Source organism: Lycium barbarum, unplaced genomic scaffold, assembly GCF_019175385.1.
Source record: "Lycium barbarum isolate Lr01 unplaced genomic scaffold, ASM1917538v2 unchr_scaffold_26, whole genome shotgun sequence".
Lineage (NCBI taxonomy): Eukaryota > Viridiplantae > Streptophyta > Magnoliopsida > Solanales > Solanaceae > Lycium > Lycium barbarum.
The window spans coordinates 115,448-132,530 of record NW_026843480.1 but is presented as its reverse complement, the minus strand read 5'-3'; the positions used below and the strand labels follow the sequence as shown (position 1 = coordinate 132,530).

The window sequence follows — 17,083 nt, the reverse complement described above, 5'->3', positions numbered from 1 at the left end:
GCTACATAGGGTACCCATTCACTCCAAAATCTTTCTTCTGGCAAAAATCAAACATTCAAAATATTCCATCTTTCTTTCTTTCGGCACAAGATTAAATCATCACCAATAGAATTAACCAATCATTTTACTTCCATTACTCATAAAATTTCATTAAACTCTAATCACGCGTTTAGTTACACAGGGGCGTGGCGTGGGCCTTGTAATTACTGCCGAAGAAACTACTCGCACTTGTCCATATTCTCTGAGAGGAAACAATAAATAAAATTGTAATTTTACAATATTCAACCCTAATTGAAATGAAGGGAAATAGTTATACTCTCTCTCCAATTTATGTGATAAACTTTTTTTTAATTTATTCCAAAAAGAATGATGCATTTTATATTTAGAAATAATTAACTTAAAACTTCTTCTTTATCCATAATGAAACAATTTACAGTCACACAAATATTTATAACTTGCTTTAAACCACAAGTTTCAAAAGTCTTCATTTTTTCTTAAATTTATTTTCTAGTCAAACTATATGAAATAAATTGAGACAAAAAGAGTAGTACATATACATAATACTCTATTTTATAGAGTAAAATACATATGAAATGATAAATTATTTCTTAATTTTTCAAATTGAATAAATAAAATAAGCATCTAGTTTTAGATAATGGATAATTAAAAGCGGACGAAGTAATAAAATGAAAAGGGAATTTGAGAGTCAACTCTTGGGCGGGTTGGTAGGAGTAGTATGTAGTGTATAGTTAAAACTTTAAAAATAAAGGTTGTAGCGCAGGGCTCGAGAAGACTTAAAAGGACAGAATTATTGGGAATACCAGACTAAAATCCACTTCTCACTCTTTCTCTTCATTCATTTAACTTTAACTCTTTTCTTCATGTACAACTTGTTATCCCTTTTGCATTGAATTGATTTTACCTCTACCAAATCCCCCTCTATCCTTTAATTCACTTGCCTTCTTTCCTCAGCTAATTTCCTGGGACAGAACAAACCCGTCTCTTCAGTTTTTCGTCCAACAAATTTTTACTATTCCCCTTTGCTCAATTAGCTACCCTTTCCTAACTCTATTATTTTAGTTTATGTGTCATAATTTGATCGGGCACGAATGGAAAAAAAAAATTAATTTTGCAAGCTTAAACATATCACACTCTCCCTATGTTGCCTTACTTGTCCACGATGAACTTTACACGTCTCTTAATATACAATAACTGAAGTGTATATTTTACTATAATACATGACTATGATCATTTCAAAAGATCTTGAGAAAGATTTGGGGAATAAGTAGTTAATGTTAAGTGTAAAAATAGGAAAAATAATTGCCGTTATCGTAATATGCTACTGCTGAGAAATAAAAGTGAATTTATTTTTAATATAATAGGACGAGTAAAAATGAAATTTATTTAGTACATTTGCTTCTTGGTTATGCTCTCTGTAGCTATGGTGCAGAAGCGAGTTTCTCAACGGGTGCATCAACATCCTGCAATGATCAATACTATGCCAATTGGGTGATTTAAATGGCATTTTTTTAAAAAGCAAGACTCAATTGAACATCTGCCTTAGAGATCAATTCTATGTTATATGAAGGAATATATGTATCTTGTTGAATATAATTTTGAGGCCGTACTTTTTAAGATTTGAAGACAAAATTAGAGTATTAATAGCTCTTGCAACTAGGCCATATATAGTGCGGTGGGGAGCACGTCTTCATCTTGAATTTAAAGAACAGTTCTAGTGATAAACATACATTTGAAATAAAGGGAGAGATCGTAACATATTTTGAGTTTAATATAAGTTAGACTCATATTTTATTATCGAGTTTAGTACCATTGCCTAATCTTTAGCTACACCTAGCAAAAGTTCAGGAAGTATATATTAAACCAACAAAAAGCCCAAAAATAGCGTGGAATTCAGCAATAACTCTATTGATTAAATTAAATATACCGAGATTTAGGAGATGGAGAGGGACAAGTAGAGACAATGCTTTCGAGATAGCAAAGTTAATTTTGTCTTATAACAGATTTCATGGGGCTGACCAATTCTATCATTAGATACGCATGAAAGCATGTTGCATTTTCTTCCTTATTTTAATTTTTCAGAACATGAATCCCAGAACAATGACAGTGTGTGTATATAGATATTTAATACGCAAAACCAATATAGAGGATGGATAGTCTCAAGGTATAAAAAAAGAAGACTAAAAAGTTGCAGGGTCAAATAGTAGTAAAAAGAAACCTCGGGCCCCTAAAAACCTATTTTAAAAATGGTAAAAATTATTTGCCTCACATTAATATGCACCACTAATAATAATCAAAATAATACTGTGACTACTATTAGCCGCTCTTTAATCATCTTTTGTAAAGGATCACGTACGGCTAGAGTTCGTCGTTACCCTTTACTGGCCATTCTCTGTCATATATGTATTAATTAATTTATTGTTGTGAACTTGAAGTTCCCACATCGCTCGCACACGGGATTGTGTGCGTGCTTATAAGCTGGGCCTGAAGCCTTTACTTGAATACGCGTTTTAAAGCCGTGAGGTGCGCCAAAGCGGACAATATGTACAAGCAGTTTATAACACATTATCAGCACGATGCTCGCGATGAGGGGGGTGTGTTGTGAACTTGAAGTTCCCACATCGCTCGCACACGGGATTGTGTGCGTGCTTATAAGCTGGGCCTGAAGCCTTTACTTGAATACGCGTTTTAAAGCCGTGAGGTGCGCCAAAGCGGACAATATGTACAAGCAGTTTATAACATTTATATCATAATTTGGATTAATTTGCAATAATTAGGGAATCACGTGTTCTGCTACTAAAAAGCGTCCCGTGACATACACTAGTACAAGCATTAGTAAAAATAATTTAAATTATACGCTAACAATATAATGAATTTTTTATATTATCAGTGTAATTTAACATGTCATACTATAATATTTTTCATTTATTTAGGTAATTAATCACGTTATAAATAAAATTGACTGTAAATACTTTTTAAGTGACTGAAAATATTTTTTTTTCAATATCATCAGTGAATAGATTTTAAACTCAACTAAAACTATAATATATAATACGTAGTAGTAGTATATTAGTACGACTAGTAGTTATTAGATGATAAGAGTTATGGCAGTATCCTTTAAAAAAGCTGTCGTAGGAGTTTTAAAGAATGGTCCTCGGAGAGTTTATGTCTTATCAAACAGCTGCTTAAGGCACTTTTTTGGTATAATATATCACAATCATCTTGACTAAAAGATACTGTTGGTGGAGACATGAGAAGGAGAACTTATCATATTGCAAATGGACAAAATAAATCTTGTCAATCTGATGAGTGATGACTAGAGAAAAAGAAAAAATCACGAAGAATTTTGGTCAATGTTACTGTACTTGAGATTCAAAAAGTTATACTCAGATTAATGATGTTTGTAATTGGATTTTTGTAATTAATTATAAATAAAAAGGAACATTTTGACTAAATAAAGTAATTTGATTTTAATCATGTTCATGCATGATTGCTAATTAAGTTGAAGAACTAGGTATCACACAATGTGACGAGTGAGTGATGGCAGTCTTAGATTCCTGAAAACCCACTATTAAAGCAAAAGATAGAAGTTAATGACATGATGTTTGTGATCGAGTTCAAAAGCTAATTAATACGGCTATGTTTCGTATCCATTCTATTTCTTTAATTTTAGGAGAAGGTGCTTTAATTTAAGCCATTTAGCTAAATTTTCGATAGCATATTTTGTTTTAACAAATTGTAACCATTGACATGCTCAATTAGGAGGAATATTCAACTTGTTCGTGTAATAATTTGTGAAGAGCTAAAGAGACCAAGATAGAAGCTTCATTTTTAGATATTCAAGTTGCAACAATAAAAATACAAAAGCATGAAACAAAATCATTCAATAGCATTTAGGACCAACTAGCTAGCAAAGAGCGTGCGACAATAATTGGAAAATGGCATCATGACTTCATGTTAGAGCATGTACTCATCTCATATATAAGACCAAATTCAAGAAGTTAGAAAAATTATATTTCAAATTATTTAATTGTGTTTTGAATTTGCCTATATGAGCGGGCTTGATTCTTTTTATGGCTAACCACATGAAAAATTCTTTTTGATAATGCGTGGTGTGAGACTCGAATCCTCCATTATCATATTAAATTGTGTAATCATTTTATCTAAAAGTACATATTTTTATTATTATAATATATCTGCAGCATTTTATGTTTAAAAGAGTCTAAAAGAACATGGTTTTTAAGATCTAGAGAAAACTTCGAAAAGAAATTTTGGGGAAAATTGTACTTTTTTTTTAAGTTTAAAATTCTTTTTACCTACATTTTGATCTTTATTTTGAATATAATAATACATGTTTTGCAAATGTTTCTTTCATCTTTTGGATATTTACCAAGACTCTTCAAATTAAAACAGATCATCTTGAGTTTAGTACACCTATGTTTCACAGTTCAAGAAAATGATGTTTCCGCAAATGCTATCGTCATAATGTATCACAACGAAGGAAAAATATCATCACTTATTAGATGTATAAAATCATCACTTATTAGATGTATTAACCCTCACATTTGTTTTAATAATTTATTCATTAGGTTTTATTCTAAAGCTATTATGGATTTTTCCATGCTAAAATTATTATAATTATCATTATTGTTATTATTGTTGAAAGACTTTTGGGTTGTGTGTCTCACTTACGAAGACACAGCGGACAGACTGAGCTAAGAATATATTAATTGAATTTTACATTATGTTGATTGGCTGCTACTGTGTTATTATACTTAATATAAGTTGTCTAATTATTAGGACCCTTCCTTGTTACATTACAAGGAGTTGACCAAAAGATAGAGACATCTCCTATTACTTTTCATTTCACTTTTTCATGGACCGGCTTAGACAAATATTCGACTATAGGATAAAACTGATCACTGCTGAATAAGTCAAAGCTAAAATGATTAGCAAAGAATTAGAGTGGAATACGAGACGTTTAAGCACAAATGGATACGTTAGAAGAGTTTTCGAAACTCGAAAAATTCTTGGAGTTGTACGAGAAATCGAGAAAGAAAAGCAAAAACAATTAAAAATTAATTTTAAAAGGACTGAAGAAGTTCAAGTCATAAATTATGGAGCCAATCTCCATAAGGAGGATTATGCCCTAAATAAAATTGGGATATTTCGATGAAACCATTAAGCGGGTCCCAAAACAACGTCGGACATTGGGTGGGAAAAAGAGTTATTTGTTAAATGTTAACATTTTTTTTTTTTAAAATGTTAACATTATAATAGAACTTTTACACTTTTATATCATTTAGGGCCGGTTTGAAAAGTTTGGAATTGGGTATAATTATACATTTGACCTATTTGTTTAACTAAATAATTACATAGTTAAGTTGAAATTAAGTGTAATTGAAAGGGTGTAATTACACTCCAATTCTCAAGAGGAGGGGGGGGGGGGGGGGGGGTTGAGCATTGGGTGTAATTACACCCTGTAATTATAGGGTTACTTTTTAGTTCTTTTTAATTTTATTTTAATTTCTTTTCTTTTTTAATTTATTTTTTATTTCTATTATTTAATTATTATTTTTATTTTAATTTCTTTTCTAATTTATTTTTATTTTATTATTTAATTTCATTTTATTTTTACTTTTTAATTATTTGTATTTTTAAAAATATATTTTTCTTTTTATAAAATTTATATTTTATTTCCTTTCTTCTCATTCCGAACCTTTATTTCTCGTGATTTCATGTAATTGCTCGTATTTTTTTTAGTTTTTTATTTTATTCATTTAGCATAATCGTGTTAATATTCTAATTTTTGAAACTATATCTCTTAATATTAGAAAGAATGAGTCATTAGCAAACTTGACATATAAAAAGTGACGTTATAAAAGTAGAATTTCGTTGTGAATGAAGTTATTGACTTATATTTTTCCTTTCTTTTTCTTTTGAATTACAGGAGTATTTACTTATGTAACGTTAGAATTTGACATAAGAGTATTATGTTAAAAATATTCTTTTGGATTTTGAATTTAGGTTATGTTTTCGATTTTAACATATTTGCTTTAGTACTATTGACTTGTTATTTCACATTGTATTGACTTGTTATTTCACATTGCATGTTGTTTATTTTTCACTTACAGTTGATAGAATTATTGTCAAACATTTGAATAGTGTTATGGCATTATATTTATAAATATTCTTTTTTTGTTAAACATCCAATCCCATGATGTTTTCACAAAAAAGGTATGCTTTTAATTTTTATAATCAATTAAAATTAAAATATTATTAATTTGAATTATATATCAATTATTTTTTACAATATTAGTTACAAATATATGATTATTAATTAACATATTTTCAAGAAACAATGTATTATTAAATAACTAATTTAATATCATTTCTAAAGGCACATATTTTTTAAATATTAATTTTAATTTTTTTATAATTTTATTTTATTTTAAATTAAATTGACTGTGTAATTACACTTGTGCAACCAAATAACACGCTTATAATTATACTGTAATTACATTATGACAAACAAACAGGTCGTTGTAATTACAATACTGTGTAATTACTAGAGTAGTAATTACACCATATCCAATTACCAGTTGTCTTTCCAAACAGGCTCTTAAAGATAATTTCAGGTAATTGGTCGTATAAGTGGATTCAATAATCTAAAAAATAAAGTAGAAAACTAATTGATAATGTTAAAACATACTGATCTTATGAAAGTTATTCATATCGTCTAATTTGTATAAGTTAAATATAATAAAAGAGTTTAATTTTAATACACTAACAATATAAATAAATTTTACAGCATCATTTTGTTGTCCATATGTAACAAATTAAAATTAGTAACCTAAAATATAAATTAGAAAATAACAACAACATATATAAATTTTATCCTTACCTTGTGAAGGTAAATAAGTTATTTCTAATAGATCCGTGGCTTACGTAAAGCTTTTCAAAACAAATATGAAAAGGAACTACAAAAAGTCATAAATCAAGCAACTCGCTATAACGAATATAAATACACTAATAATGTAAAATTGTTTATAATATCAACTTTGTATTAGTTACTAATTAAAAATACGATTAGAAGTGTAGATGACTAGAATAGGCTAATATTAGGGTCAGTGATTCTTGCCCATCGTGATCGAAGCCACTAATGTCCACGTCCATTGATTGGTCTGTGATACCGAAAATTACTGAAATGGCCGTAAATTTGTTTTTCCTCATTTGGTATTACTATCATAGATTTCTTGTTTTTATTGCAATTGTAAATCTTACAAAAAAACCTTCTTAATTATGGGATGGTCAGAAAAAGTAGAGCGTGTTTTCCGGTGCAAGGACGAATAAGCAAAAGCTGATTCCGCGACACGTGGATAATTCCAATCCGTCCGATCACATGCAACGGCCACGATTCATTCCATGTTGATGAGATTTTATTGCCCAACAGCAAGAAAACTGTAGAAAAGTAGTGGCAACATAAGAAAAAAAAAAAAACAGCGTGTGAGTTGAAAAAAAAAAAAAAAAAAATTAAGAGAGAGACAAGAAAGATGGTACTGTTGTATAGTCTTAAATTGAGGAAGAGGTAGTAGCAGTTGCCATGGCGGCGTTGCAGAAGCTGTAACTTTAATGCACCATAAAAGTCTACTGAAGTGCAACCATTTTTACTCCCTTTCGATTTCCCAAATACAAAAAATGTCCTGAAAAAGCTACAAAGAGCTTAACATAACCCCAAAAAACACACAGTACTGTGTGTATTTAACACACGCAAATTTCCAATCAAATAGCCTTATATGAATATCATAGCCGTTTACTAGGCTGGAGGTTTTTTCTTTTGTTTTTTTTGGCTATGGATATAGAGTCAAAATTGAGCATAGACATAGCTAAGAAATGTCTGGGTTTTTCACACTAGGTGGTAGTGGAGGAAATAAAGGCCAACAACAGCAAGAAGAGCAAGAACAATTAGCTACGAATAGCTTGCTTTTATTCAAAGACGACGAGATCTACAACAAGGGTTTTGAATTATGGCAACAATACTATCAGTTGCATCAACAAAGAGCACAACCTCCACATCATCAACAACAAGATGTGGATTTTTCAGTTGGTGTGGGGCCCAGTAGTAACCACAACAACAGAAGAATCATCAGTACTGGTAGCAGTAGCAGTAGTGGAAATCACAACATTGTCGGTGGTGATGATCATAATAATAATTATAATTCTTCTTTTAGATCATCATCAGGGTTTAGGGTAATGAGGAGTACTAGTAGTGGTGGAGCTAGTGGAGGAATGAATTGTCAAGATTGTGGAAATCAAGCTAAAAAAGATTGTTCACATATGAGGTGTCGAACTTGTTGTAAGAGCAGAGGATTTCAATGCCAAACACACGTTAAAAGTACTTGGGTTCCTGCTGCTAAAAGACGTGAACGCCAACAACAGCTTACTCAACAGCAGCAACAACAAAATCAGCATCAAACTCAACAGCTTAGCTTGAGAGCTGATCACTCTAATATCCCCAAAAGGCCAAGAGAAAATCCGGGCTCATCCTCTCTTGCGTGTACTCGTATACCCAATATCTCGTCAGGTAATCAAAGACGGATTCAAGATTTAATCTTTATCGGCTCAAGCTTGTAAGCAAGTCATAATTTTTATAATAGTAGTATTTTTGAAATTCTTACTCACATATCAATGATTTAAATTAAAAAAAAAATTGTGGGTTCAAGAAGGTATCATCATTTCTTCTTAATATTCTACCAAACCATCAATCAACTTCAAAATAATCCAGCTCCTATTAGTTTTTCAAAAAAATCAAGACGCGTGTGAGGACTCTAATCAACGTCTTTTATGATGCTAAACTACAAAATAAAGGGAAGAAAATATCAAGAAGAACAAAAAACCGTGATAAACATGCTACATAGTTTTGTCCCGTGGGACTATACCTATTATATACTCCTATGTGTATACATTCAAATTTTACATTTTTCCCTTTTTCTACTGTTAAGAAGTAAACTTGACGAAACAAAAGTGTTTTCAGAAGTGGTGGAAAACAAGATTTATTGATTTTGGGGCTCTTTTTTCTTTGTTCTTTGAAGTACTAGAAATGATGATTCATTATTTTATTTTTGTACTAAGGTCCTTTATTTGATTGCTAGGGTTAGAGTTAGGTGGGCACTTTCCTGCAGAAGTGAGTTCTCAAGCTGTTTTTCGTTGCGTAAAAGTCAGTGCAATCGATGATGCTGAAGATCAATATGCATATCATACGGCTGTTAATATTGGTGGCCATTCATTCAAAGGAATTCTGTATGATCAAGGGCTAGAGGGTCGATATAGCGGTGGTGGTGGGGAGAGTTCATCCGGCAGTGGCGCCGCTAATCAACCGTTGAATTTTATAACCGGCGCCACTACTTCCACCACCGTAGCCGCCACCACGGGACACCACCACCAACCGGCTGTTACAATGTACGATCCTTCGGTATATCCAACTCCAATTACTGCTTTCCTGGCCGGTACGCAATTCTTTCCACCACCAAGACCTTAAGCAGAGACGGATTCAGAATTTAAATTTGAAAAATCTGACGTTTTGGTTTAGGGAAGGATTAGAAAGGCCCTTGGAATAATAGTATCATTCTTGATTTTGCTTAACTTCATTGAGATCCATTTAGCTAATGGAAGTAGAAACAAATGTTTTAGTACTTCTCCATCAAGTTAGACATTGGTTTCTTATAGGATGTTAGTTTTCAATTGGAATTTCAAGTATGACTTTTATCTTGTTATTATTAATATATGTTTGGTCTTATCGATAAGCTCCTTTTTATTGTGATTTTCGTAGAAGGAATTTGTAGCATTGTTCAATTTCTATATATTATCACGTCACTTAGGGGTCCTTTGGTTCAACAGGATTATTATATCCTTTTATATGGGATAGATAAGCCCAAGATTTTGATTACATCCTTGTTTAGCTAATACCTATAATTAACCATAGGACAAATTTTATTCTGGGATAATGTCCCTAATCCTTGTAACCAAACGGCCCCTTAAGAGATAAATGCGATTAATCATTTATATAAAGTGTAATTAGTACTGCAAAAAATAAGGCAGATTAGCCGCTGCAACCAGTTAAAAATACATTGTTAATGTAACTTAAATGCTTGAGCAGCATTAGTATTTTGTGGTGCATTTGGATTTTGGATATGTGCATTTTGCATATTCTGTGATTGATTTCTCTTTTCTAGGTTTTTCTACTCTGAGTATGGATTTCAATTGGCTTTCTGGTCGGATTTGAACTCAATACGTACTTTTTCCCAGCTTATCCGTTGTCTTGCCGGATTATATGGGGGAAATTAGATATGTTTCGTGTTTGGTTGGGGCCAAAGATTTTGTTTTTATGTTCTGTGAGATCTGCCCCTTAACATTCATTTTATTTAATTTAATTTGTTTTTTTGGCTGTTGGTTTAGAAATGCATGGGGGGACATGCACCAGGGACAGCCATTTCTTCTAATAAGTCCGTCCTTCTGGGATACTGTCTCCCATTTTTTTTTTAATGTTTATGCAGTGTGATGAATTATTCTACTGACCTATAATAATAATAATAATAATAATAATAATAATAATAATAATAATAATAATTTCTGTCTATATTAAGTCTGATGTGATATTTTGGAAACAAGAGATAATTATATATCAAACCTCATAAATTACACTAATAATGTAACTTTTCTTTACTTGTAGCGTGCAACATATAGCGTGCAACATATGGGTTCATGGACATGGAGAACCAAGAGCTTTTGCTCAGGCATTGCATATTTATAAATAATTTATCAAATATTTAACTTTGAACCAAATTATTGTTAGGTTTAAGTTAAGATCACAATAGATATTTATAAATTTTAAATCTTGGATTCGCCTTATATAACTTATATTCTTTGTCTTTTTCTCCTCAAGAATATTTTTAGATAGACAATTAAAAAACCTTGACCAAGTTTTGTAAATTTTCCAAATTACACTAGATATAGCAAGAGGAAGAGGAGAGTGCTTAGAGGTCGTTTGGTTGGAAATAAGTTATCTCCGGATAATTTATCATGGGATTAGTTATTTCACTCTCTCACAAGGATAAAATAACACTACAATCTAGGGATGACTAATCTCGGATTAGTTATGCCGTCATTTTATTCCAACCAAACGTGAGATAAATTCATCTCAAATATAATCCCGAGATTATTTATCCTTATCCCTTGTACCAAACGAGCTTAGAGTTAATGTGAATCCTCCTTAAAAAGCTGTGAGTAAAGATATGCATGTGATGCAGATTATGATAAAGAGTTGAAAGTAAATGCTGATAATGTGCTTAAGTACGATATATGGCAGAATAAAGAGCAGCTTTTATCCATATATAGGATTCTTGATTTAGTAGACAATGGAAGAGAGCTGAAAACGCGGGGAAGCTTTCCCTCGATTCGAAATTTCTGATACTAAGTACTCTTATCTGTATTAGGACAAACAACATGGTACAGTATGCAGATTAAGTACTTTCTTCTCCTATTTTATGATCTTCTTTTAGTCAACTTTTTTTAAGGCTTAGCTGTTTGCTCGTATTGTGGCAGAACTAGGTTGAGCTTCTTGTTGCATTGGGTTCTTAGATGTCCGGTTTCTGTAACTTGAGAGGAAATAAAGTGATTTTGCAAAGACTTGATAAACTGAGTGTGTAAAACATTAATTACTGGTGTCATTTAATCGGCGAGAGCTGATTATTACTGTACTTGTTATTATACGTTAACTTCATCGAATAGAATAAAAGTTTTTTACACTGTCAGGGACATAGATATTTACTCTTTTTATTATTAAAAGGATACTTTTTTTCCTTCTTAGAAGTTTGAGGGTCTTTGGACCTATTGAGGATGAGTCCCCCAAACTATAAGGTGCAGCTGGGTAGCAAGCTAAGGCATGGTTTACCTTGAATATTTCTAGAACTTTTTTATGAATTTAAGTTGTGAACATTGATAGCGTATTTTTTTTTTTAAAATAATTATTTTAGTGTAGTTTGTTTTAGCAAATCACTTTTTACCATTTCAGATTAATAATTAGTTTATATCTTTGATTATGTAATATATTTATTTTTGTCGTTGATATTTAGAAAACTTAAGAGGAAGGAGGAGTTATAATATTAGGTACGTGTTCAAACAAACTTAGTAACTTTCGCTTAGACCCATGTATTTGTATTAGGAATACCCATTAATATTGTATAAATATTCATCTACAAACTTAGTAATAACTAAAACGAGCTATGAATTTGGTGAAAAGTTTCGAATTTATAAACTTTAAATTCTGGCTTCGCTTGTGCAGGAGAGTTCAGTTTCCTACTTTTTCATATATTATAATTGTTCTTTAAATGTCGTAGTAGAACTTGGGAACTGGGAAGTACCTATTGGTCATTGATGAGCATCCTTGTGGTTATCCATCAGGTACTTCTATGTTCCCGTCGAGTTTATTCGGCCATTTTTTGCTTTTCTAAGTACACTAGAATACAGTATAGTTTCTGTAATATATCAAAATAGTTTATTTCAGAGTTGGCAGATTTATGGTGAGGATAATAAATGGCTGGCAGAATTTAGAAACTTTTGTTGCCTAGACATGGTCATTTTCTTTACCTGCAGCTGCCTGCTTCTAAGGTCCCCAACAAGCAGCTTTCTTTTATGGGGTTTATATATAATCGAGGGTATATGTGTGAGAATTTATATTACTTTGCGGTGTAGATCTGTCTTTTTGCGACGTATTCTAAACCTATTTACGACCTAATGTATTACCTTCATTTCAATTTGTTTGCATAGTTTGATTGTCACAAAATGTATGAAAGAACAAAAGACTTTTGAAATTTATTATCTTAAGATTCAAATATGTCATTGTTTGTGTGACGGTAGAATTTTTGAAATTGGTGAACTTAAATGCTACTATGTCGTAACATGTTGATGGCTATAAAAACTTTTCATTAAGAAGATTTTTTTTCCTGGGCTGTTGCATGCTCTTTTTTCTTCCTTTTATTTTTCCATGATCATCACATAGTTTATGCAACCTAACGAAAAAAGAAAATGAGTAGAGCACTAAACTAAAAAAACACTCTCCGTACATTGATGACCGTTGATAGATAACGGTTAGCTATTTTTCTATTCTCAAGAGACTGAGAGGCACGCGACGCCCAATAGGGACGCCGGAACTCCCAAATCCGGCGCATCTCCCAGAAAAAACAATCACCCTTAATGAACAAAAAGCATTAGGGGAAGAAACCCCTCAAACATCTAACTATGCTAGGGCAGCTCAAGCCGCTGTGAATCCAAACCCCAATGCTAAGAATCGATTAGGGAACCCCTCGATAGAATCTCGAATTGCTTCACACAATGGAATTCCGGCGATGATTTTCAAAGCCAAAGACTTCAATAGGGTCATGACCGACGAATGCAAGTTTACTTTGGTGGATAAATTCATGAAACCCAGGCCTCAGATCGACAAAATAAGATCCAGATTTGCAGAAAAAATCTCTGTAAAAGGTACTGCCACTATCGGTGTCTTTAATTATCATACAGTTTTCTTAGATTTCTCCACAACGATGACTGCGAAAACATTTGGTTTAGACGTTCAATTGAAATAGAAAGACAGGTCATGTGGTTGGAGAAATGGACTCCGACCTTCAAACCAGATGAAGATTCCCCAATAGTTCCGGTTTGGGTACTTTACCCGAATTGCCCTTCCACTGGCACACTTGGAATTACCTGAAACAGATAGTTAGACCACTGGGTACTCCTCTGTCTATGGATGCTGCTACGGATTTTAGAAGTCGACCAAGCATGGCTAAGATTAAGGTTGAAGTGGACCTCACCAAACCCAAAATTAATGCCATTTGGATTGGAACTGAGGATGACTCATGTCCTCTAAAAGGTTTCACTCAAAAAATTGAATACGAGAATCCTTCAAAATACTGTGTTCATTACAAGATTTTAGGACATTCTATTATTCAGTGCAGGAAAATGGAATAAATAAAGGTTGAGCAAAAGAATGAAAATAACAAGAAAAAAAATGAATTGGAGTTGGAACAGGAGGAACATGAAGTGAACAAAATAGAAGTTGAAGAGGAGAATACTAGTAACAAAGGAAAGGACAACAAGGAGGACCAGGTCAACATCAACAAGAGTGTGGAAAATGTTACCTTCAAAGCTAAGGAAATCAAAGTTGTCAGAGGAAAAAAGAAGAAGAAGAAGAAATACAAAAAAAATACTACAAAACAAGAGCAAGGTTATCTACAAACCAGTCACTTCTGGAAAGAGCAATAAGGAAGCTTCATCTCCTTCAAAATCAATTGAAGGGGATGAAAATAGAAACGAGGAGAAGAAAGAAGAACAATGAGAAACTCAAGGAATTCAAAGAAAGAAAAAAAGAAAGATGGAAAGTATGAATAAGGACAACGACAGTGCTCAGAATTCAGAAAAGGATACTGACATAAATGATGACAAACAACAACAAATAGCTCCTCCTATTGAGGCCAATAACAGTGAAAACTTGGTTGTTTAAGAAGGGAAAATCATCAAGGATAATACAACTCAGGACAACCCATCAAGCACCCCTGAGAATGATCTAGGAAACTTAAATATCCCTAATGAGATAAGAAATATGCCAGGTTTGGATTTGTTTGTGAACCTGGGCAACATACAGCAGATTGGTGGAGCAATTGAGAATTCAAAATGCAACAATGATTTTGAGGAATAAGCAAGTCCAATCTAATAGAAATGAATCATTTGAGCATTCAACTAATAAAAGAGTGGATGCCCAGGACGGTGATTATATCCAACCTGAACATGAAAAGAAATCCGAGACAAAAGAAATTTCGAATGGCTACAGAAGAAGAAGCAAATCAAAGAAACAAGATAAGAGGAAAACCAGCAAAAAGCACACTTCTCAAAAGAGGACACAAAAGGAAGATAACAACCCTAATATTGATGATCAATGCTCTATTTTTAAATATTAGGGGTGTTAGATCAAAAAAGGCAATTCATAGACTCAAAAGCTTAGCTCTAATCAACAAAATTCAATTCATTTCCATCTCCGAGCCTTTTGTGTCTAAGGAAAAAATTGAAGGATACAAAAAGTTTCTAGGTTACCAAAACTGTCTTACTAATGGAAATGGACAGATTTAGTGCTTTTGGTATCACAATATCACAGTTGACCTCATCTATGAAGATGATCAGCACATTACCCTTAAAATGAAGAATGCTTTTGGCGGTCAAGATATTTTTATTTCAACTATTTATGCAAAATGTTCCACAGTAGAAAGAACAGACCTTTGGGATAGTCTTGAAGAAGATAACCTGAGGGTCAATGGTCCTTGGTGCATTTGAGGTGACTTTAATGTGATTTTTGACCCTTCTGAAAAAAATTGGGGGGGGGGGGGGGGGGGGGAGGCGGGGGGACCCCATAGGATGACCAAGAGCTTGCAATTTAAATCTTGTCTTGATAACTATGGTTTAACATATATTGGGTACAATGGCTCAAAATTCACTTGGTGCAATAACAGAAGGCCAAGGAAGAGAATTTGGAAAAGATTGGATAGAGTCTGCATCAATGATCAATGGGATCATTTATTCCAAAACTACTATATCAGACATCGGGCTATAATTGGTTCTGACAATAGGCCTCTACTAATGAAGTATCAGAATCCCAATAACTCTCATATCTCTTACTTCAGGTTTCTAAATTTTTGCATCACTCAACCTGGTTTCATGGATATTGTCAGAGATATATGTGGAACAACCATAATAAGGAACCCTATGTGGATCTTACAGTCCAAATTGAAAATGCTAGGAAGAAGACTCAGTCTTTGGTCAAGAGAGCAAATTGGTGATGTTCATGAAAACACTGTCAAATGGGAAACAAAGCTTCAGAGCCCTGAGGAACTGGATATTCAAATCAACACTGAACAAAGCAGAATGGAGGTTAATATAGCCCATGCAGAGTAAATTCACTGGATGAAGCTTCAGGACACCATCCACACTAAAAAATCTCAGTGTAAATGGTTTGAAGAAGGGGAAAACAACACCAAGTATTTTCACAATATTATGAGAGAGAGAAAAAAAAAAAAAAGGAAACTTGTGTTGACCAGGATCAAGAATAGCAGGGGTCACTGGATAAGTGGAGATGAAAAGATCTCAAGAGCTGTAATTAAACACTTTCAGCATTTGTTTAACCTTCCAACCCCTTCCATTAATCCTAGCATTTTTGACAATATTCCTAATATGGTTTCTTTGGCAGATAATGAAAGATTAAGTCAATTACCAGATGAACAAGAGATCAAACAAGTAGTCTTCAGCTTAAGTACGCCAAGTGCAGCTGGCCCTAATGGTTATAATGGAACTTTATTTCAAAGTTGTTGGGACATCATCAAGGAGGACATTACTGCCTTTATACAAGAATTCTACAAAGGGAAAAAGCTTACCTGGTATTTCTCCCACATATGTCTAGTATTAATCCCAAAAATTTACACACTTAGCAGTTTTGGAGAATTTAGACCTATAAGCCTTTTAAATTTCACCAATAAAATAATTTCAAAAATCATATCTTTAAGACTTAACCCCCTACTAAAAAATTTGGTCTCCCCTAATCAAAGTGGTTTTGTCAAAGAGAGGCTTATTACTGAAAATGTCCTGTTAGCATAGGAAGTTATTCAGAATATCTCCAAGACTAACAGAGGTGGCAATGTGGTGATAAAACTAGATATGACCAAAGCATATGACAGGATGTCCTGGCATTTTGTTTTAGCAGTCTTGAACAAATTTGGGATCTCCAATACTTGGATTAACATAATTTCTAATCTCATATCTGAAAAATGGTACTCAGTGATTATAAACGGTGCTAGATTTGTTTTTTTTTTCTCAAGGATTAAAGGAGGAGATCCTCTGTCCCCTTCTTTGTTTATTCTTGCTGCTGAGGTGATCTCCAGATCTTTAAACAGTCTTACTAGTCATAGAGGTTTCATTTCTTTTACTATGCCTTCTAATTGCCCCACCATTAACCATCTTGCTTATG

General features: G+C 32.8%; 1 protein-coding gene across 2 annotated transcripts; it reads left to right on the top strand.

Moving 5' to 3' along the window:
• The first annotated feature begins 7,341 nt into the window (after positions 1-7,341).
• LOC132625665 (protein SHI RELATED SEQUENCE 1-like) lies at positions 7,342-9,821 on the top strand. 2 transcript variants are annotated; one of them, XM_060340276.1, is made up of 2 exons: positions 7,342-8,602; positions 9,177-9,821. In XM_060340276.1, the coding sequence occupies exons 1-2, from the start codon at positions 7,912-7,914 to the stop codon at positions 9,554-9,556; spliced, it is 1,071 nt and encodes a 356-aa protein (XP_060196259.1). In that variant the 5' UTR covers positions 7,342-7,911; the 3' UTR covers positions 9,557-9,821. The 2 variants fall into 2 exon arrangements, with proteins under 2 accessions (XP_060196259.1, XP_060196258.1); XM_060340275.1 differs by having other exon boundaries at positions 7,345-8,602; positions 9,171-9,821.
• Positions 9,822-17,083: the final 7,262 nt, after the last annotated feature.